Source organism: Clupea harengus, chromosome 2 (assembly GCF_900700415.2).
Source record: "Clupea harengus chromosome 2, Ch_v2.0.2, whole genome shotgun sequence".
In the NCBI taxonomy this organism is placed as follows: domain Eukaryota; kingdom Metazoa; phylum Chordata; class Actinopteri; order Clupeiformes; family Clupeidae; genus Clupea; species Clupea harengus.
In genome coordinates this window covers 14930064-14953212 of record NC_045153.1, presented here as the reverse complement: position 1 = coordinate 14953212, position 23149 = coordinate 14930064, and the positions used below count along the sequence as shown (strand labels likewise).

Here is a 23149-nt window from a genome sequence, read left to right as displayed (position 1 = left end):
AGAGAGAGAGAGAGAACAATCTTACATCTCAACCTGTCTACATATTTACTATATGGAGCAAAATATTGTATTCTCGAGTGAACCTTTACCAGTTAAAAACTCACAATTTTCCAAACCCTTTCATCTGAATCCAAATGACCAAAATGATAATAATCTCTCCACTTACCGGTTAGAAAATCTCCCCCGCTTTCACCTTCAGTTTCAAATACACAGCGGTTCCCTCACTTTCCTCAGATTGAACTGAGCTCAGCTCTCCTCTGCTCGGCTATTATTTTCACTTAAATATATGAAAATTTATGCTAATGAAAATCAGCGCTAACTGTTCGTCACTTGCTGTACTTGGGGATTTTTCCCCTCTCTCTCTCTTTGCATACAAAAGAAATCAACCCCACAGCAGGTGATGGGAAGATCTATACAAATAAACGACTGAACACATAAATAAACAGAAAGTTCCATTCTGAGAGGCAAAGCCTTTAACACGTTTTAAAAGCGATTTTCCATGTCCCGTCTGGATGGTTTTGGGGGAAATGTCTTTCCTCGCCACATCTCTGCCCTCACGTAGATCGGCGGTCGCAGGAGACACGTTTGAAACCGCGCACTGTGAAATTCATCGCGGTAATTTGGGCTAAATCCACCGTGGGTATTACTGAAAAGACGGTCCCATGGCGCTCAGCCTGTCCACCCTGCGTAATGTAAACACGACCATGGGAGCTACTCGGGCTTCTCAGCCGGAAACAAAGTGAAATCTGCAGCGAAGGAAAACATGGAATTCTGGCACCGGTTACTGAAATTGGTTAGGTGTAGATTTTTTCATTTGCATTTATTTTCTATTGCAATAAATGTGAGTTTAAAAATTACTCACATAGAGTAGGCATATCTTGATGGTCGAAAACATTAAGAGAAACCAGTTGTGACTCTACCAACCTCAAGGCCCCTTACTTATGTGAATGGTTGAAGCAATCCTTTGACATTATTTATAAATTCCAACTCCTGCTGTTCTTCACTTATCCAAAAGAGTGTGTGCTATATTTGTGGGGAGATTATATTCCAATCCAGTGTATTTGTTTGCGGGGAACCAACTATGTAATGACTGTCATTCACTGAAACCCGCGGATAAGTTACTAACTTTTGAGTTATTTAATTCACACCTCCGTTGTTGCTCAATGACTGGAATAGAAAAGGAATGTTTGGCGTTACTAAGAGTAATGAACGCTCCAGCGTTTCCCCCAAATCCCCCATGGACTGCTCAATTTGCTCTTGTTTGGGTTGCCACTCTCTTTTTCCGCGGTTCAGTGGGGTTTGCCTTTACTTTGTGGTTCCGCTTGGAAACATCTTTTCAACCATTAACTCTATGACGACCGAAGGTCTAGGAACTACTATAAGCAGTGGTTTGTCTTAACAATTTAAGTAATTAAACCATGAGATGTCTTTTTGCAGTTTCACTGTCAGTTTCTTTATATACTGTCCATTCATTATTATTTTTTTCAAGTGCTTAATTGATATAATATGTAGCTGAGTGTGTTCACATCTTTCTTTTTTCAAATAAATTATTATATAGGGTTTATTTTGTCACTTAAAATGTGTAACAAAGCAGTTGCACCCCTGACAATAATGCTCAGCGTTCTTTATTTATGTAAAAAATTGCATCTCATACTGGTAATTCCAAATAAATTATAATTGTTGTGTGGAGCAAGAAACAAGGCTTTCCTGTGCCTTGCTGTAAGCAGCTGCCCGTCGTTGAGGAGTTGGCCAATCAGCAGCTGTCTTGCATTAGGCTCAGCATCCTAATTGGATGGAAGATGTAGATGGTGTGCGCACGCCCGAGCGAAGATAAACATTCGTGTGCTTTCTAGCTGAGAGGGAGGGACAGCTCTAACTATAACAGCAAAGAGAGGGAAGGAGAAGCAGCGACAGTGGGCAATAACAACGTACCCATAAATAAAGGGTTGCATTGAACCTGTCGATAACCAATTCTGAGGCGACTTTACTGAAGCACGAGAGGAAGAGGCGCAAGGAGACAGCTCCACCAGAAAACCACAGCGGAAGCATCCCAACCACAACTTTACAAAGGAATAACAATGCGCTTCTGACATGTCTCCTCCTTTACTGAGCATGAATGGGGCGATGTACTTTCCAGGAGAAATTGAGATCCCTGAACCGCTGAGAAGTTTACGGAACGCCTGACTTTATGGAATGAGATGTTATATTTTTTTAGAACAACATCCAATTGTATTCTGTTGCTAAAGTGATGAGCGTCTCTCACGCCAATTTTTGCTATTATGGATTTAAAGTGTTAAACATTTTCCAACTATTTACTGTTTGTTTCGAAACTTGCATGTGACAGGACGTTGCCCATGGATAATTTTGTTAAAGCATTCCTTTTCTGAGTTTGATTCGGAACCGAGCGAGATACCGCCCATACTTGTGTGAATAATTCATGAAATTGAACTTGGCTGCTTGTGAAGACAAAAGTTACGACAATAGGCTGTAAGGGAGGGGGAATAACAATTTAAAGTGGTCAAGGGGATGGCCACTGCGGCTTCCAACCCCTATCTAGCCAGCAATAGTATTTTGTCGTCAGGCTCGATTATTCACTCAGAGTCGTTAGGCAGTGGTATGCAGCCGGGCAGTATTGCAGTTACCTCAGTGTCTGGCGGATACCGAGGGGACCCGAAGATGGTGCAGAGCGACTTTATGCAGGGTGCCATGGCGTCTAGTAACGGTGGACACATGCTCAGTCATGCCCACCAGTGGGTGACATCGCTGCCTCACGCCGCCGCGGCTGCAGCAGCAGCCGCCGTGGCAGCTGCAGAGGCCGCTTCGCCCTGGTCATCCAGCCCCGTCGGAATGGCGGGCAGTCCCCAGCAGCAAGATGTCAAAAACAATTCAAGCAGAGAGGACTTGCATAGCAGCGGCGCGTTGCACCACAGACCATCTCACCTGGGAGCTCACCAGACGCACCAAGGGGCGTGGGGTGGCAGTAGTGCCGCTCACATTCAAACCATCACCGGAGGACAACAGCCATCCCAGCAGTCTCTTATTTATTCTCAGCCAGGGGGATTCACTGTCAACGGCATGCTAAACGCACCGGGGAGTTTGGTCCACCCAAGTTTGGTGCGAGGGGACACTCCAGAGATGGAACATGGCAACCACCACCATCACCACCACCACCAGCACGCCCACCACCATCACCAACAGCACCACAGCGGGGTGAGCAGCCACGACTCCCACTCGGACGAAGACACACCGACCTCTGATGATTTGGAACAATTTGCCAAGCAGTTCAAACAACGCCGTATTAAATTGGGGTTTACGCAAGCTGATGTCGGCTTAGCGCTTGGCACTCTTTATGGGAACGTCTTCTCTCAGACCACAATATGTCGGTTTGAGGCGTTGCAGCTGAGTTTCAAAAACATGTGCAAGCTGAAGCCGCTGCTAAACAAGTGGCTTGAGGAGGCCGACTCTACAACCGGTAGTCCTACTAGTATTGACAAAATCGCAGCACAGGGCAGGAAACGGAAGAAGCGCACATCTATTGAAGTTAGTGTTAAAGGGGCCCTGGAAAGTCACTTTCTTAAGTGCCCCAAACCCGCCGCCCAGGAGATAACCTCTCTGGCAGACAACCTACAGCTGGAGAAAGAGGTGGTCAGGGTCTGGTTTTGCAACCGGAGGCAGAAAGAGAAGAGGATGACGCCTCCTGGAGTGCCCCAAACACCGGAGGACGTTTACTCTCAGGTCGGCAACGTGAGTGCAGACACACCGCCTCCGTCCATGGACTGCAAACGTATGTTCAGTGAGACATAAAAAAAAAAAAAAAAAACTTTTGTTACAATATACTAATTGGACCATTATCGTACAAGATATTATATTCAATATTTTTGCTACTGTGATATCAAATAGAACCATACTGACATTTGATATTTTTTTCCAAAAGAAACGAAACAAAGTACCCCAGCTCAATCCCGTCTAAAAAGCCGCCCTACGTTTTCAGGATCAAATGTCTCTAACACCCATGACTCTCTGTGCTCTGTCTTTCAGGGGACTTTTTTAATAGATTACTTAAAAGATGCAAGTTTGAACGATGAACGCGACGACCAGAGGGTGACAGCGACACACTCTCTCCGTCAGGTAATTTTGGCGCATTGACAACACAATCAAATCATCTCCCGAAAAGCGAAAAACAAACACGGACTGCTCCCCTTTGTTGTCCAAAGTTGGATTGTTGTCATTTGGGAAGTTTTGGAGGCGAATGGGATCAATCAGTGTTGACCACAAAGGATTTCTGGACACCTCAGTGTTTGACCGAGGACTGACGTTTAACATTTTGACAAAAGAGAACATAGCCTCGACCCCCCCCCCCCCCCCCCCCCCCCCAAATAACTCTTCATCCTCACCTGACCCCAAAGATAGCCTCCCTTTTGTATTTTGTAGTGTTTTGTGGACCAAATTTACGTCAATGGATTTAGAAAAACAGAAGAAGAGAAAATGGCGAAATTGTTCATTTTGAAATTGCACTTACTAGAATTTTTCTTCTCCCGTTGATCCATACACCAGCTTTAGCTGAAGGGTTGTGGCTTTTTCCACTTTACTGCCCTTTCCTTGCAGTATTTTTTATTATTTCTTTCTTTTTTGGTAATTGTAAATCCAGCAATATTGATTCTCATGGTCACATGTTGATTGGGGTTATGTGCTTTATATTTTAATTGAAAGGGTTTGACTATTTTAATCGAATTTAAATATTGCGAGCTGTAATTAATGTTTTCCTGACATTTATCGTTAGCATATATGTGTATCATCTCCCCTGTTTTTATAGAAATTAACTTCTGTTCATTTAATTGTAGGCCCACTGTCTTTCTTCTGGTTATGATAATAATAATAATTATTATTATTTTCAAAATGGCATAAAAGGACAAAGGTGATATCGATCGCTGTTAAAGGAAGGTTTATTTTGTTGTGGATGTAATTTAATTTTAGTTGTGATACCGTCCAAAATGACTGAGGAAAAAAATAAATTGGTTTGTACTGAAATTACGTAATATTATTCTTCGAGTATGTTTTCTGGATGTTGTGAACGCACGCCTGGCATCTATTTGAGCTCTTTTTGATGAGCCGTCATTACAAAGGCTGTTCCTGAAGCGGTCATGCTTTCATATCGGAAATAAGTTTGCATTGTTTTGAGATGTCATAATAGGCTGCTTTGACCTTCTCACAGGTAGGGCGTGTTGAAAAACAAAAACAACTTTCCGCTTTCTTGGCATTAAAGTTTGTGGCCTACAGGAAACTGCTAAGTCAAATGTTGACATGCCTGAAAGGTTTCATATCAGGGTAAAATAAAGCTGGTGAATATGTTGTTCTTCACCTAACATGTAACTTATAATAGTAATGCAAAATAATACGGAATCAATAATATAAAGAGAATTTTGTGACTAATGTTTGACTCGGTAAACCCAAACATATCACATGCTTCGCTTCGTTGTCATTACAAATACAGTACAAACTGCATAGGATCGGAAATATTGAGGTCAACTTGTCGATACTACTCAGTAGCATAAACCATAAACCTACATCATTAAAAAAGGCTAATGCTATCTCATGGATCGGTCTGGCTTATAGTATTCTTCACTGATTTTCTCTGTGCATTCCTTTTTGGCAGACACTTTGATCTATGTTCACTTGTCTGGGGTCTTGTTTGTTTGGGCCATGCAGAAGTGTCATGCAGGGTACCTGTGCTGCATGCCTAAATGTTAGGAAACTTTAATATTTAGTTAAACGCCGAATATGAACTTGTATGAACCATACACAGAGGTAGGCTGTTTATTTAATGAAAGTAACTATTTCCTATGTTCACGACAGGGTTATATTTTATACGCGCTTCCCAAACATAAAATAGATGTTCTATTCTATTTGAACAATGTGCAATCAAATGTTCTACCTTCACTCAGCTAGGTGACGTCACATGAAGGCCATTGGGAGCATGCTTGTGAGCAGAAGGGAATTTGTATGCATGGAAATTCGTATGCAGGCCACGTAGCTGAACGAGTGCAAGATGACCGAGATCGACCATCAGATTGCAGTGCAGACCAAAAAAATATATCGCGCAAATCGTTTGTCTTGCTCCAAATTGCCAACATTGTAAATCTTGTTGTAAGTTGTGCAAGGCTTTGTTATAGTAAATTCTATGAAATCTTTAGCCTATTTTTATTTTGCACTGACCTTGATTTTCTCAGGCTAGTTGTCCTCGCAGAGGTGTAGAGCTGCCACAACCTTCCAGGTTTCACGCTCTTGGGCCATGGATTAAAAAGTTTCTTTTTTCTTCCCAGAAGCTATTGTCTTGGTGACTATTCAGCCAAACGTCGGTCCCCTCTCTTACAGATTTAAATTTCGCGGATGATTTACCAGACACTGGTTGCTTGGCAACTGAATTCAACCTGTGCTAAAAGATTAGGCCTATGCAGCTGTTTTACCCGTGGCCTTATCAATAAAAGCGCAGAATGTGACCTCGAGGAAGGGAAAGCACACAACCAAACACAAACCTGCTGTAGTACCCAGATTACGCCGTATGAAAATTGAATTAAAAAAGGTAGCCTATGCTATTTGTTCTAATAAACAAGGAAGAGACTTGGCGAGATAGTCTACTTAAAATGTTCTTTTCTCTCAGTTGATTAGTTAAATGGTCAAAAGCTGCGTGTTATTCTGTAAAGTGTTTTTTTTGCAAGAGAATTTGAAATGAATTTTGGAACAATATGACAATATGCCTCTCAACCTAAGCAAACGATGGATGTATCGATGTCATTACTGTTCATATCAATTTACAACACTACAGCAATTTGTGGCTATACGGGCAGAGAATCAAATTAAGCTTCTCGTTTTAAGACTCATTTAAGGGAAAATGCATAGAAAAAAAGAAATGATGAGGACCAAACAGAGATCTTTTGGCAGAAAGGGCAAACACACACACACACTCACACGCGCGCGCGGAATCGTTGCTTTTGTGCCCTTTGCTTGCATTGTGGGTAATTAATTTCATTACTGACATTTTTATATAATATAATTTAAAAATCAAGGACATCAAACCATGCGTGACCAAATCAAGCACAAAACCGTAGGCTTACTTGATATTGGAAATGTAATAAGTTGGCAAGCATCATATCCATAGACATTTTCAGTACACTGCAAACTTGAAAGGCCTAAGGAAGAATAGACATATATACTTCGACATATACATAATTAGACAGAAAGTGAATATTTCACGGATATCATGCTCTTAACAGATCCTGTAGCTTAAATCACTTTACAGAAAGCAGATGTTATTTACGGGACTTTGTCACATGTCTCTTTAGCGCCATCTCTTGTTAAACATGCAGAGGGTTTTTTGTTGGTGAGCAGATCAGTCCTTTTAAACTTTCAAAGTTTGATGAAAAATAGCATATATAGAGAGTGGATTTGTATACGAGAGGTTTATTCATGGCCTTCATCTGTAACTAACTAGCCAAGGTCTATATGACAGCATGGCTCGGTGAGGTTTTTTTTTTTGCACTGATATAAGGACCTTGAACTTGAACTGTTATTGCAGTCAGGTGTTATCTAATCTGATTGGTAGCATCTGATCTTATTCTAGAGTTTTCTTGATGATATTTAAATCTTTATACAACAGATACCATTATTCCTTGTTTTTTCAAATGGTCAAACAGTAATAACAGTAATAATAGTAATAATAATAATAATAATAATAATAATAATAATAATATAATGAGGGATTAAGGGAGATGCCAGGCAGGCTCCTCTCCCAGAGGCCTGCTGGCCCACCGTGGCTTACGGCCAGCACAGACCAGCTGCCCAGCAGGTTCCTCACCTCCACAGCGCCTGACAAGGTGAGGACATGTCAGGGCCAGCAGCCCTGGGAGGACGGCTGAAGAGCAGGGGGCCGGAGGGGCCAGGGGCCAGGGCAGCGCTGGAGCCCAACAGGTCCCTCTATAAACAAATGTGTGCACAGAGACACACACATGCAGACACATGCATACACCCACACACATGCAGACACATACATACACACACACACAGGTGCAGGCATATGCATGCATTTTCGTGTACACGCAGGCACATACACGAACACATTCAGACAACAACATATATGCATACATACACAATCAATAATATGTATGCACAAACAAAATATGGAACTATAGAACACAGACACATTTAAAAAAAAAAAAAAAAAAACATGATCAAGCAGACATACAAGAATGCAGAGTTGAACACCTTCTACATTTATCCAAAAATTCTCATATGTGTTCAAGCCACATAGATATTTGTAAGCTACTGAGATACTGGGAGACACACACAGCAACAGTCAGGTTGTTGTTGAGAAGATCACAAGGATGTTGATTCAACCAACCGTCACTTTGAGAAGCGCAGCAAGAACAGAGAAGAAAGCAGAACACCCAGAGGGTGAAGTAACACATAAACCTGTTAGAACAGCACACACACAATAGGTGACAGTGAGGGAGATATGTCAGAAGCAGTAGGAGGTTAAAGCTTGCACTGCCATTCCAGTGCTCCTCTGGAAGCTCTTAAGCAGTGACAAACTGGCCCCTGGACTGTTAATGGATTACCGGCACAAGTGCTCTAGTCAGCCATTTAACAGAGCAAGCCACCGGTGTGAAGAAGGGGTGGATTTACTGTTGTAAGCAGTGCTGTTTTAGCTGTCCTGTAGTCATCCGTTATTACCATACCTTCAGATTCCATGAAAAATAACACAACTCAGAAACGTCATATTATCTCTGAATGAGTGAGAACTATCACATGCTATAAAGGCTGAACATCATAGTGCTTAACACACATGTGTGCAGATGTACACAAGGTGGCAGGCTCATGCTCAGACACACACACACACGCACACGCACACGCACACGCACACGCACATGCACACACACATGCACACACAGACACACAGACACACACGCATGCACACACACAAAGCATGTAACACACACCTTCATCTGCTTATGCGCGTGTCACATGACGGCGCAGGTGATTTTATTCTCATGTTGGGGGTCATCAGAAACACAATCATCATTCATGCGGAGCGCCTGATTCCGATCAGCCAGCAGAACTTCAATCCCCTTCTGATAGGGAGGACAAAAAGTGTAAGGCCCTCTCCACTGAAATGCCATCCCACTAGCAGCTCACTGATGTAGAGATAAGCGATAAAGTGGGAATTAGGAGATAAAAGGGCTTTTTTCTCCAACCCATCGCAACATGGCCTTTGCCCTTCATTTCAGAGTCTGCAAGCCCAGGTTTCAGGTTTTGCCTGTGAAAAGTGAAATAGTTCGGTGAAAAACCTTGCACAGATTACAGCACACAACACGCTCTAGCAATAATTACCCGACGCATAATTGCGATCAGATGCACTTATCCATCCATAGCTTTCAGAAATGTGTCACTTACTACTGGGCTGAGTTTTTGAGAAATAAAAGTAGTTAATTGGTGCAATACACAGAGGACATAATTATCTCTTTGAATAACTGGCAGTGCTTTAATTGCTGGTAATTGTTCCCCAAACCTTGCTCAGAAGTGCTGAACACTAGACGGTTATTATGCATCGTGTGCTAATCCCACTATTCAGTTTCAGTCATTAGGGCCTGTGTATCAAAGCATGATGATAAAGGCTGCAACATGAGAGGGGAGTAACACAGACACGTACACACACACACACACACACACACACACACACACACACACACACACACACACACACACACACACACATGCACACACACATGCACACACTCACATGCATGGTCGTATGCACATGATACTCACACACACACACATACTTAGATGCATGCACTTATGCACATGATACTCACACGCAACCACAGGCATACACACACACACACACACACACACTCACATTCCACACACTCACATTCACGGTTGTATGCACATGATACTCACAAGCAATTACAGGCGTGCACACACACACATGCACACTCACACTCATGCACACCAACCAGCGCACAACCACATTTACATGACCAGTTCCACCATCACACATCCTTTTAACGACACTCTTACACTTTTCTTTGTTGTCCTCACTCAGACAGAAGTAGCACATATACACGCATACGTACACACTCACACACAAACACGAATGCAGTTGCACACACTCAGACACACATACACACTCCACACACGCACACACACCATATGGCAAATTTATAGTCAGGCTGCAGGTCATTGCCATCCTTTCCAGTCGGTGTTAATTATTGCCACATTGCAAAGGCTGGCTAAGCCCGCCACAGAAAGCAAATACTGATTAACATTCTGCGACTTTTGTAGATTTGAGGTCTCGTCTGAATGTGTGAACGTCTGAACTATTCTCAGCCCTTGCCCTCACAGTCTGGCCCTCTGGCACCTCCCCTCCAGCCAACTGGGGTGTTGAAACCAGTCTTCCATGTTCTGTAGGCTGTGCGTCGTCAGGAGTTAGGATAGGATAGTGGCACACATGGTGCAGACACGCTAGTTGGGTTTTTGTCTCGGATGCTTTACTCTTATCGGCTGCAGGTTCACAGCAGCGTGCATGAGTATGCATACCAAAGCTTCAGGAGCACGCCTTCTAAGTGTGCATATCAAAGCATGGTTGTTAAGACTGTAACACATACTTGCATTTGCAATTTCTGTAGTCACAGAGACAAACACACAGACACATGCACAAGCACACATACACAGTTATCATGGGATTAACCTAAAGCAGATTACATTCAACAATATATGCTTTGCATTTTTTTGGGTTGTGTTCATACAGTAATCCCTCTCATGTAGTTATCCATATGGTCCGGCGCTGTGCACATGTGTGTTTCTTGTGCTGTGCTGATTTGCACTGAAATTCAGGCGTTCCAGGCGTTCCGCCCCGCCGGGAATAGGCAGCGAGGAAGTTTCTCTTTCTTGCTTAATTTCCCAGGTTTCAGGTTTCCCCTGTCAACTCAGAAGTCTGGGATATCTTCCTTTGCCAGAGAGACCCAGCCTCTCGCCGCATGGTGCCCCCCCCCCCCCCCCCCCCCTCTCCTCTTCGCACTGAGCAGGGGGAAGTCTGTAATGGTTTCCTTCCTCCAGACACCAAAGGGCCTGACTGGCTGCTCTCTAGCATGCCCCATGGGCTCAGCTAGTGAGATGGGAGAAAAAGTGCGAAGAGACTTCTTCACATCGGAAAACGTGTGAGCGCTGCGGCCATCGTTATGGGCCTGTAGGAATGTTTAGGCAAGCACAAAAAAAAGGTTTTTGACAGTCAGTACGTTTCCTCTGTTGTTCCTGCTGGGCTCTTTTCGGCTAACTATTGATATGTTAAATATTCTTATGGTCTTTTCACAGATGTTGTTACAGGACCACACAGGAATACAGCAGCTAGACAGATATGTGGGCTTTAGAGAGGAAGCCAAAGAAGTACCCAGCTGGAACCAGACAAGGTGAAAGAAAACATGAATTTTCAAAAGGATGTGCATGTTGACAGCCTTATGATGGATAGCCTTCATCTGAATATTCTGCATAAACCTGCACAATGGGAATCACTGATAGGGTGTGAGGAACATATAATATGTTTTTGGGGGGGGGAAATAAGGACTTCAAAGACTGTTTTATTATTCTATTATGTTGCATATAAAGTTCCCAGAAGGCTTACCTGGTGACCCCTTTTTTAGGGATCAGAGAGATGGCTTCAGTTTAAGAGCAAACACTGACCCTATGAAACTAACATGAAGCTCTCCATGGACACATAGGGTGCAGTGATGTGTGAAGATTTTTTTTCTCTCCAAAAATCCATCTATGACAACATGCCCTGTAACTCACATGGAAGAGCACACATCGCTACCCATAAGCCCATGGCACTGCGGTCTCTTGGGCATAGTTTGTTGTTGAAGTAGAGTGTGATCTATGGTCCACCTCTTGGCCCCCTGCTGAGCGTAAAAGAGCAGGGGTCAAGACTATTTCTCTCCTCATTCAGGCACTCGGTTGGGGGCTAGCATCAGGCAGAGTGGCTGATAATCATCTCCAAGACTACAAGTCTGGTTGGGCAAAATCCATCAGCACTGCACACATGAGAACAGGTGTGCTGTGGATTACTCTGCTTCTTCACGTTTCCAGATACCTGGATTCCCCAAAAGACAAGATCAAAATACTTATCCAAGGATGCCATATTTTATCTATAACACATGCTATAAATTCAATTCATACCCCACACTATAAATCCTTAATCTAATCTCAAAACTCCAGTAAGAATTTTTTAGTTTACAGGTGTTCGATCCCAAGGGGCTCTCCCGTGTTTAATCAATTTGACAGCATGCCAGTAGAATCAGAGCATGCCTTAATCTAATCACTGACAGGGAAATATCTAACATTAGCATAGTTGATCTGCAGTGTCATCCCAGTTCCACATAGCCCCTACTAAAGAGAGAGTTCCTAACTCCAGAGCTCTCCAGAGCGTTCACATTACAAACCCATCTGAAAACACCAACATGCATTATGTATTATATTACCATATGCCATTTGCTATTACCGTGAGGCCAGACTATAGGCATCCCGCAATCGCAGGCTCTGTCAGAGACGCTTTAGATGTCATCACAGGGCTGAAATGAAGTGAAAACCATTTGTGAGTAAAGAAACAGATGTTGACACTGCGTCGCTACGGCACTCAGTCCTGTTTACGTAAGGACAGGAGTGGCACTCGCGGGCAGGCCCCGGTAGGCCCCGGCAGGCAGGTGGCTCTCAAATGGATGTTTAATGGTGAATCAGGAACGCTCACCAGGGGAACGGCTAGCATTTTTTATTCTCCCCCCTTCTCTTATCTGCGCAAATCACATCTGCAATTACAGGGCGGAAAGCATCGCCTTTAATTGATCTGGCTTGCCGATTTGTTTCGATTTCTCGTTAGCTCAGTGCACACTCTCACCCGCCCACCGCTGATAATGAATTGAGTCGTTAGGCAGGGTGTGCCTAAGCGAAAGTGACTCTAAACACTCAGGGTGCCAGCTGTGAGGTGGCACCCAGGCATGGAAGTGGGCACTAAAATGGCACCTTGCAGCGGAAGAGTCATGCACCTGTCCATTAGGCGTTCCTGAGGCCTCTAGGCTGAACAGTTGGGGTTGAGTGAGCAGCAGCTGGACACAGACAGAGAAACAGGATAGTGATGAAGTCGCTAAACTAGACAGGGCTGTACAACTTCTACTGCCTGAACTAAGGTAACGTCTACGTATCTACCATAGATACTGTTTACAATCTTAATGCTGTTTATGAAAGTCAGTCCAGTATTAGTGTCATAACTGCTCTCTTTCAACTTTAGGAAATGAATGGGCCGTTGTAGGTATTTTAGTCCCCCCCCCTTCCATGCTGTAGTTTGTGTAAACTTGTGCAGGCAGGCATAGTGTATAAACGTTTGCCTCTATGTGTCTTTGAGTATGGACATGATACTAGTCATTTTTCTCATGTAAAGATGATACATTTTTGTCATTTTATATTGTTTTCTCCTGAAGGTAGAAATGTCCATGTACAGTTGTGGGAGGGTTTCAGCTAGGCCTTGTGTGCAAAAGTGTTCAACCCCCCTGAAAGTCATCACTATTTTCTGATTTTCAAAAGATACTTACACATATTTTCCCGATCAGTATTTTAATTATGAACACCTATGTTGTAGTATATCTCTAAAGGCTACATCAGTTATATCTACTAAAAATAAGTAAATTAAAAACTAAAATATTCTGCTTGTATTCAACCACTATACATGAATGCTTGATAGAGAACCCTTATTTTGCAATAACAACCTTAAGTCTTTTGAAGTGAGAGCTTTGGACATCATTCGCATTGTTTTTCCCTCTTGCAAGAGTTTAAATGGTTTATCTAGGTTGATGGGATGGTGGTCCTGGACTGTAGTACCACAGTAGGATTCTCTCAAACCGTTATGAAAAAAAAAAAGTTTTTGATAGTCAGTACGTTTCCTCTGTTTTTTAGTGATGGTGTCACTAAACTAGACAGGGCTGTACAACTACCACTGCCTGAACTGAGGTAACGTCTATCTACCACAGATACTTTTTACAGTCTTAATGATGTTTCTAAAAGTCAGTCCACTTTTAGTATCATAACTGCTATTTTTCAACTTTAGGAAGTTCTTGGGCCATTGTAGGTATTTCACAAAAGACTGCAACACGTTTTCTTGTGAGTTTGTGTAGAATTTATTACCATTCAGTTATTACCATTTATTCAATTCTTAAAAGTTTCAGCAGATGACAATTATCCCCACAGCATGATGTTACCACTGCCATATTTCACTATTGAGATGGTGTTTCTTGAGACGTTGGCAATGTTAGATTTGCGCCACGTCACTTCAAGGATTGACGAGAAAGTTCTATCTTGGTCTCATATGACCATACAAACCTTTTCCTATATCTTAAAAACCTTTTCCTATATCTTAAGCAACATCCATTCATGCTTTAATGTGGATCTTCTAAAACAATGGCTTCTTTTGCCACCCAGTAGAGTCTAGTTTTATGGAGAGCTCTTAAGATTGTGTACATCAATGCACCCCGATTCCAGATACAGAACTCTGTAGATTTTTCAGGGGTGATGGTTGGACTGTTGTGGCCTCCCTCCTCAGTGAATATCTTTCTCAGATGCTTGGATTGGGGGACAGCCTTTTCTACAAAACATCTGGGTGGTGTGATGAAATTTCTACTTGGCTCAATTGGACATCAAATCACTTTTCCTCACTTAAAGCATCTGAAACACATTGTCTCTAGTCTTTGTTTCCTCTGCTATTTCACAACCTGGCTGATGACTCTTAGACGGAGAGATTTCTATATCCAGAGGGGTATCTCTACTTGAGCCACTCATAGGCAGTTCCTAATTATGATCAGTTGTGGTCAAATAAATCGTGCCTCTGTATTATTTTGGAATAATGTATCCGGAGCTGAAATGCACAGGGGTTTTTAATACTTATATGCAAACTTTTCATTTATTAATTTTTAGTGTTAGCTGACAAATAACTTACATCGCGTTTGGAAATATACTAGAGCATAAACGTCTGCAATAATAATACTGACTGGGAAAAAATGTGTATCTTTTGTAATTGTAAAAATGGCGATGACTTCAATACCTTTGTAAGCCACTGTAATTATGAACGAAGGCCTCTGTGTGCTCAGTACAAGTTTTACATATCCAGGCCCTTGGCTATTGTCTGAATATTACTTATGTGTCTCTACCAATAATTCATTTTTTTTACACTCATGGCTAAAGTACAAGCTGTTTATGTAGGAGTATAAGGACTTATCATAAGACTTAAATTGTGTCAAATAATTTTACATTGATAATGTAATACCAAGTTTTGACATTATATTGCTTATTTTGCCAACTACCAATATAATTAATGAATACAAAATATACAGAATGCATTCATCACTGGAGGCATTATGTACATATGTTAGTTTGATATAAGTCAGACTCTCACATTGTAATGTATACTGATATATAAAAAAAGATCACAATATGTGTCCAGTTAATTCACGTGGCCATTGCTGTATATTGAGATGCCATTACCAAATAAAATTTGAGACATTTCACTAGACATTAACTCTTTTGAAACAGCGGGTGAGTGATACCACTTGAGTGATACCACAAAGTGTCCTTCTGCAAAGCAAGTTCATTTTCTACTATTTTCTACTACAATTTCAGAATGAGCCGTTGCGAGTATTTGTACTGCCCCCATGTGGTTACTCAGTTATACTCTGGGTCTTTCATGTTCAGTTTGATTGCTAGTAACACAACCTAGGAATTGTCTACTGCATAGTTTGGCAAGTTGCAGAAAGATTGCACTTGTGTTAGAATCTACAGAACCGTAAACTAGAGTTATGTTCTCCCCAAAATAACTGATGACATTCTATAATACCTGCTGTGCAAGCTGACTGTGGACTATGGTCTCAGTTCAGGCCCTTCACAAAAACACTGACCAAAGTCTTGAATAGCAATCTTTTTTTTTTATATAAATATCGATGAGCTGAGATGATTATGCCATTGCTCAGTGTGTGTGTGTGTGTGTGTGTGTGTGTGCCATTGCTCAGTGTGTGTGTGAGTGTGTGTGTGTGTGTCATTGCTCAGTGTGTGTGTGTGTGTGTGTGTGTGTGTGTGTGTATGTGTGTGTGTGTGTGTGTTTGTGTGTGTGCCATTGCTCAGTGTTTGTGTGTGTGCCATTGGTCAGTGTGTGTGTGTGTGTGTGTGTGTGTATGCCATTGCTCAGTGTGTGTGTGTGTGTGTGTGTGTGTCATTGCTCAGTGTGTGTGTGTGTGTGTGTGTGTGTGTGTGTGTATGTGTGTGTGTGTGTGTGTGTGTGTTTGTGTGTGTGCCATTGCTCAGTGTGTGTGTGTGTGTGTGTTTGTGGTTATGTGTGTGTGTGTGTGTGTGTGTGTGTGTGTGTGTGTGTGTGCCATTGCTCAGTGTATGTGTGTGTGTGTGTATATGTGTGTGTGTGTGTGTGTATGTGTGTGTGTGTGTGAGACAAGAGAGACAGAGAAAGTGAGATTGTTAGTCTGCCCATGATTGCTCATTGTGACCTTTGGTCCATGAGATGAGAGAAGGGAGAGCTTGCCCCTTGGTGTGCACAGAGTGATGGGAGTGTAGAGCGGGCCCCAGCCCCTGGCACTAAAGCGCCCCATTATAGGAGCTTTGTTCCCCGGGGTGAAAACACCATCAAGTCCCATTTCACCGTAAAAGACATCAGAATAAACATAGAAATGAATCGGAGGGGCACAAACAGTGATGAGCACTCACAGCAGGTCAGTGTCTCAGAGGGACAGGAGTCTGCCAGGCATTTGTCCTTTGTCCTCAGGAACTGTCCTTTAAGGGAACTGGTTCCCTAATGTCTCTCCCAGTGCCACATCTTTGGCCCTGATTTACAATTTTAAATACGACATCTACTCATCTGCCAACTCCATTCGCTCTCATCTGTCCCTTTCCTTTTTTTTTTACCCCGTCAGGGTTATGGGTTCACCTTGGGCAGGAGCCTGTGCTTCGTCTATGATGGAGCAGGGAGGTACGTGTGTGGGGATGGGGGGTTGGGTTGATAGATGGTAAGCGTGTGTATATGTGTGTGTGTGTGTGAATGTGCATGTAAGTGCGTGTGTCTGAATAATGCGTCAGCATTGTCCTCTCTCCCGCTGCACCCCCACCCCATCTCTTGGACAGCCTCAAGGATCCCTGCTGCTCATTTAAATAGATATACACCCTAAGATCTGCTCAGACTTCACCTTTTATCACAGAGGGGGAGGGGGAGAGGGAGGACGAGAGGGACAAGGATGGGCCCAACTCCTGTAATAAATAAGCATGGGGACAGACGGGAGACAGGTCACTAGGTGTCCTTCTCTCCAAGTGCAGGGTTGTTTCGAGCTTTGGAACTGAAGGCCAGTCAGCAATGGATATTCTGCTTTTTCACATAGCCAATGATTCTGCTTTAGTAGTAGCAACTTCCTTACAACAAAGGTGACCATATAAAAGCAGGCAAAGATTTCTGATAGGTGGCTAGGCATGACTTCTTTTACTGCTGAATGTGAACTCTTGACAGTACACAACTACCCTGCCATATCTGAGATTTATGGTTTCATGTACTTCTTTTAAACACATAAATACAAGAGTAATCTGCTATTAAGCAACATACAGCTACAAACACACGTCAATGAACAAAGACAGATAGACGGATGAACTCCAATCCTAAATATATTTCCTGTCTAGGAATCCACAACCCTCTTCATTCCGGGTCTGTTTACTTCTCTATATTGAATGAGATTTCATTAGATAGCTATAAAGTGTTTCACAAGCACACAGCCTTAGCAGTCAGAGACAGTGGACATGTTTAACACCACGCCCTCTATCCCCATGGGCAAGTGTCATGACCGTGACAGTCCGTGATGGACACAAATTGGATGTTTGTTTTGGTCTCTTCAACTCACACAAATTTGGCTGAGTCATGAAATTAAGGCACGGACCATATTTTAAAAGGTAATACAGAGTATATTTACACGTACATATGTCATAGTACAGTTCATGTAAATAGATGACAGCAGAGAATTGCAGTCTTTTAAATCCTGCTCATCATTTCAGTATGACTACAGTATGATACCTGCCTGATTCCTACAGAGGAAAACAAGCAGAGCAGAGTGGAGTTATACCACTTGAATGACCAAGTCACAACAAAGATTCCATTCCACTCATATTTAATAACATGAAGGGTTAGGTATAGTAAAGAATCTGGAGATGCTAGCCATCAGTTTCAAAATACGTGAAAAATCTATGCATGGTTTGGTTTCTCTTCATCATGTATAGTTCTGTCTTTCCCGTCCATTTTCAGTCATTTCTTTGCCATTTTTCTTTTCTTCTTCGACTCTGCCTCTGTGACAACTGCTTCTGGCTCTTCATTAGCGCGTTTTTTCGTTTTATCCGTCACCGTTTCCATGGCGTCCCACACCTCATCCTCTTCGGCATCTCCCTCCTGTTTGACCTCCTCCACGTCCCCAGACAGGTCTTCTCCACTAAGCTGAGGAGCAAAGAAAAACAAAAACAAATTCATTATTGCAATCTCTAATTTTACAAAAGTGAATGACAAACCCTTCAAAATCTTGTTTTCCTTTCCCCCCCCCCTCTTCATACCATCTCTCTACAGATGCCATCAACATATGATTCCCTTGAGAGATTGAGTCAACCCTCAACACAAAACTGTCTACATAAAAGTATCCGTCACGTCTGCCACACACCAGCTGGCTACCTACCTCCAAACAACTACTGGAGAGCAGCACACAGTTGAGTCTTGACTTCAAGTACACCTACCGGGGAGGAGAGAAGAAGAAGAACAAGAAGGAGGCTGATTGTGATGTCACAGAGACCAGACAGCAAAAGGAGGCAATCTTGACAAAACTGATGGATTGCACTTGTTGTTAGATTAAATCATTATCATGTGTCTGTGGGTGGGGCTATGCAGAGCATTCCTTTATAAGAGCTCTGCGTAAGTCCTGTCCATGAAATGCTTACAAGGATGGATGGTAATATGCATACAGGAAATGTAATTAAGTATTTCTTTTTTTTCATATATTACAAAAATATATATTACTATGTGTGAGCGTGAGTTTGTCTATGTGTGTTTATCCAGACCTTGTGCTGTAGTTTGTGGTCCTCGAGGTTGTGTACTCTCAGGAAGCGGTCCAGACCACAGGAGGCCACTAGGGGGAGTGTTGGGTGACACTCCAGCCCCCGAACGCCCCCTGCCAAATTCTTCAGACACCCACGCACCAGGCCTAGAGCAAAGAGACAAGACACAATGTCAAAGCACTCCCAAACACACACACACACACACACACACCTAGGTAAAATAAGCGCATGAACGATTTGCGCTCTGGTGCCTCAAAGTTCTGCGTAATTTTTAACTGTGAACATCTTAAAAGGGATGGCAAAGATGATGCACAAAAACTCTTAACTTGCCAACTTGCTGAGAACCTCACATTCACACAACAAGATTGACTGAGTGAAGTGAGAATGAAGGAGAAGGAAGAGAAAGAAACAGAGAGGGAGATGAGTCCAGGTTAGCAGTGTGGTCCTGAGATAACACAAACAGGTGAGCAGACACGGTTTACTTTGAATCCCCCGGGTGGATCTGTTACTGTGGTGGCAGCAGGTACATCAGTTTATATCTGTGTGGTTACATAACGCCTGAATATCCCATACCTGTTCGCCCCTCTGAATCCGCAACCATACAAGCTCTCAGTGAACACAGCCTTGTCTCAACACCAAGATCAAGGGATTGAAAGGGAAGATGTTGTATTAGGCCTAACACTTAGTTCCCCAAGGAAGTCAAGTGAAGTTTGACAGGAGACACGTAGATCCTCTAATTACTAAAATATGCTAACAGAGCGCACAAAAGGAAATGGGTTTACATCCGCAGAAAAAAAAAAAGCCACCACCAGGACAACAGCAAACCCATGCCCGAAATTAACCTTTTCGCAGGTCCAAGATGGCCAGCTGTCCCTGTGTGTTCCCCACCACCACTGATCCCCCGCTGGCCGGCAGAGCGAGAGCAGTCAGCGGATACTCCCCAAACTTCGCCTCCAGGACCGGCCGCCTCTGAGGGGAAGATGGGTCATACACCCGCACCTACCAACCAAGGAGCAGAGAGAGCCTGGATGATTCATATATACATACATACATATATATACAGTACATACATACATACATACATATATATATATATATACACACACACACACACACACACACACATATACACACACACACACACACATTTATATATATACATACACATACATATTCATACAGACTTACATACACATACACACCATCCTCAATTACAAAACTAGATTTGTGTACAGACTCCTAGTAACAGAGGACCTTGAGGTGATGGGTCAGCACAGGGAAAGGCACTGGCACAACTACAGGCAATCCTGGACGCAGGAGTCACACCTGACCCACACACTTCATCAAGTATGGTATAAACTTGATGCATTCTTTATTACACAGTTCCACAGGAGACATCTGTCTAAAGATGCTGTGTTTTACATGGATTGAGACCAAATGAGTTTGTCCAAGCAAAGAATAACATACCTGGTGATGCCCTGTGCATGTAACGATCTTGTCTGAGTCTGGGATGAAGGCTATGTCTCTGACCCAAATTGGTACTCTCAAGTCCAACCAATCTTGTGCCACCTGCCAGACAATTCAACACACAAAATATCATGACAAAAATGCACCCAATAGGAACGAAGACCTGACCTATCATAACTGCTCAAAATCGTGTAATTGAGTACACTTACGTTTTTGGCTATAAAAATGGGCTTGTCTGGTCTCTCAAGGTCCCATACTTTCAGTGGATTTTCCTTCCCTCCCGTGGCCACTCGACTGCGCTGTGATTTGTTCTGTCGCATTCGACACACGCCACCTCCCGCATTCATCTCAACCTAGCCCCAGACCAACATAAGTATTCAGGGCATGAGGGGGGTGGGGGGAGGCAAAAACATTAAAAAAATTACACCAGATTCATTCAAATCCAATCAATTTCAGATTCTCTATTCTGGATGTTGATATAATGAGCACAAAGCAGATGATCAAGTGCATTCTGAGTCACAAATCGTAAGACTACCCATGTTGAGTGAGTGCGCAACGCACTTACCGTGTCAGTGCTACCCTCCTTCCAGACCTTTAATAGTCCTGACTCCACACAGGTGACCAGAGCACTGAGAAAAACAGCAGCAGAAAATTGTCATGAGTTGAAGAGACCAAAACAAGCATATCCAATTTGTTTCAAAAACTCATGCACTGACTGAGACTTTTAAACACATAGTGACGTGATGTCATAGGACAATGGATGTTAGCACAGATTGCATGAAAAATCTTGAGTGAATTTATGGTATGAAATAATATCTACGGTGAACATCACTGTCCATTGCCTTACTGTTGACAAATGTGAACGGAATGTCACATAGCATGGAGAGGAATCGCTTAGAATTGAAATTGTACATACACACACAATTCATGACTAACCTGTCAGTAACAGCCAGGCCAGTGAACTTGCCCTGTGTGTGGTCCCCACATTCCCTAGTCTCTGTGAAAATGCCCTTTTCTGTGCTGAACGTTTTCACCACACCATTGGCACAGCCTACTAGTACCTGGAGGAAAACAATAGGCATAACACAGCAGACAAAACAGATTGGCCACTAACAAGGCAAAGCATTACATGCTACTAAAATGGTGAAACGTCAATGGTCAATATTATAGTCAATGGTCAAGCTTCCATCGCTCCTCACCTCTGACTCCTGTGGATCTCCCCATCCCAGAGCACAAACTTCCTGGTCTCGACTCAGACAACTCATCTCACAGAAGTTGAAAGCTTGCTTCTTTTTTAAACTTATCCCTTTAAACCAAAACACATGTCAAACATAAATATTCAAGAACGTGCATTTTAAGACTTTAGAGTACAGTCACACAAAGCCTAACACAACTACTTGCAAGCTAACGTGCAAAGTTAACACTGGTTAGCTGGCTAGCACTAGCTTTCTCTCTCGTTGACAACCCACGTGTTCCCACAAGCACCCTATGAATCTTAAATATGCATCGCATGATGGTACCTTTCAGTATTCCAGTTTCGGAGCCGACCCATATCGAACAATCCAGGCTATTAGAAACCATTTTAACTCCCGTTTCTTAGTCTAGAGGATGACAAGTACCTAACACGCACAAAACAAACTACGGTACACGGTACATTACTTCTTCGTGGATATTTCAGGAGAAGCATAGGCCAATAAAAGGGAACATTACCGCCCTCTTTTGGCTTGGTGTATATACTATGGAATCAGGACCATGGAAAGCAGTGGACGTTGTCCCGTGATGCTGCTTTTGTAGGCTACTCGAGACAGAAAGTATTAATTAGCCCATGTGTACGCCTTAATATGAAGGAGCGAAATGGATGCTGCCTCCATACCAAGGTCATGCAACGCGCATATTTTTAAGACCATGTACAACTTTGTGTGTTTGCAACACATGCCTCATCCTGTGAAGTCAATCTGTATAACCATCTCAATTTTGCAAAGTAATACACTCTTTTTTGGGGGGAGGTGAGAGGGGATCATTTTTTTCTCAGTTTCAAATACTTCATGTCTAAATAAAGTGACACATGTATAATTATATTCAGAACAGAAGACCATAAAAGGGCCTCAGAAAAATACTTGCAGGCTACTCTACGTCGTTATTGCATTAGAAAAGTTCTTTCAACAGGATACATTTTCTCCATGATATATTTCCTCGGCGTCTCGTCTTGAAATGACTCTCACTCTGATATACTTTCCTTTTCAAACAGATAGCGTAGGATTAAATCTTGTCTGTTGGGATTGAATTAGGGCAAACATGTGACTTGTAATTGGCAGCGAGATGAATTTTCACACCGTTGCCCAGAACGCGTACGTGATCCGCATAACTGCGTAGGTCCTATATGCTGAAAGCACAGAGTGGAAAAGACCTGAACTGCCGCGCTGTCTAACGGCTTGGCTTGATCCCAATTTAGACAAGCACACCGCACACCAGTTAATGGCGTCTTGCCCCGCATGACCAGCTCCTAGAATGG

The 23149-nt window shown here is 42.8% G+C and overlaps 2 protein-coding genes across 5 annotated transcripts; one reads left to right on the top strand and one right to left on the bottom strand.

The window, feature by feature from the left end:
• Window positions 1–1824: 1824 nt before the first annotated feature.
• On the top strand, window positions 1825–18784 carry pou3f3a (POU class 3 homeobox 3a). Of its 4 annotated transcripts, none has more exons than XM_031584128.2 (4): window positions 1825–3735; window positions 4039–4128; window positions 11371–11465; window positions 18689–18784. In XM_031584128.2, exons 1-4 carry the CDS (start codon window positions 2527–2529, stop codon window positions 18720–18722), a joined length of 1428 nt encoding a protein of 475 aa, XP_031439988.1. In that variant the 5' UTR covers window positions 1825–2526; the 3' UTR covers window positions 18723–18784. The 4 variants fall into 4 exon arrangements, with proteins under 4 accessions (XP_031439988.1, XP_012692693.2, XP_031439997.1 ...); XM_012837239.3 differs by having other exon boundaries at window positions 1825–3744; XM_031584137.2 differs by lacking the exon at window positions 11371–11465 and having other exon boundaries at window positions 1825–3784; window positions 18689–18766.
• On the bottom strand, window positions 18019–22325 carry wdr74 (WD repeat domain 74). Its single transcript, XM_012837240.3, has 10 exons — window positions 22158–22325; window positions 21837–21943; window positions 21574–21698; window positions 21203–21266; window positions 20847–20990; window positions 20638–20739; window positions 20013–20169; window positions 19174–19316; window positions 18795–18848; window positions 18019–18562 (listed from the first exon to the last, which is right to left on the bottom strand). Exons 1-10 carry the CDS (start codon window positions 22216–22218, stop codon window positions 18377–18379), a joined length of 1143 nt encoding a protein of 380 aa, XP_012692694.1. The 5' UTR covers window positions 22219–22325; the 3' UTR covers window positions 18019–18376.
• Between the last annotated feature and the right edge of the window lie 824 nt (window positions 22326–23149).

Excerpts from the sequence above, each read along its gene's own strand:
- pou3f3a (XM_012837239.3), top strand. The coding sequence starts at position 2,527 with ATGGCCACTGCGGCTTCCAACCCCTATCTAGCCAGCAATAGTATTTTG. Across the intron at positions 4,129-11,370 it reads CGACACACTCTCTCCGTCAG|ATGTTGTTACAGGACCACAC; the intron begins GTAATTTTGGCG and ends GTCTTTTCACAG. Across the intron at positions 11,466-18,688 it reads CCCAGCTGGAACCAGACAAG|ATGCCATCAACATATGATTC; the intron begins GTGAAAGAAAAC and ends ATCTCTCTACAG.
- wdr74 (XM_012837240.3), bottom strand. The coding sequence starts at position 22,218 with ATGGTTTCTAATAGCCTGGATTGTTCGATATGGGTCGGCTCCGAAACT. Across the intron at positions 21,267-21,573 it reads GGCCTGGCTGTTACTGACAG|TGCTCTGGTCACCTGTGTGG; the intron begins GTTAGTCATGAA and ends TGTTTTTCTCAG. Across the intron at positions 20,170-20,637 it reads CATGCACAGGGCATCACCAG|GTGCGGGTGTATGACCCATC; the intron begins GTATGTTATTCT and ends CTTGGTTGGTAG.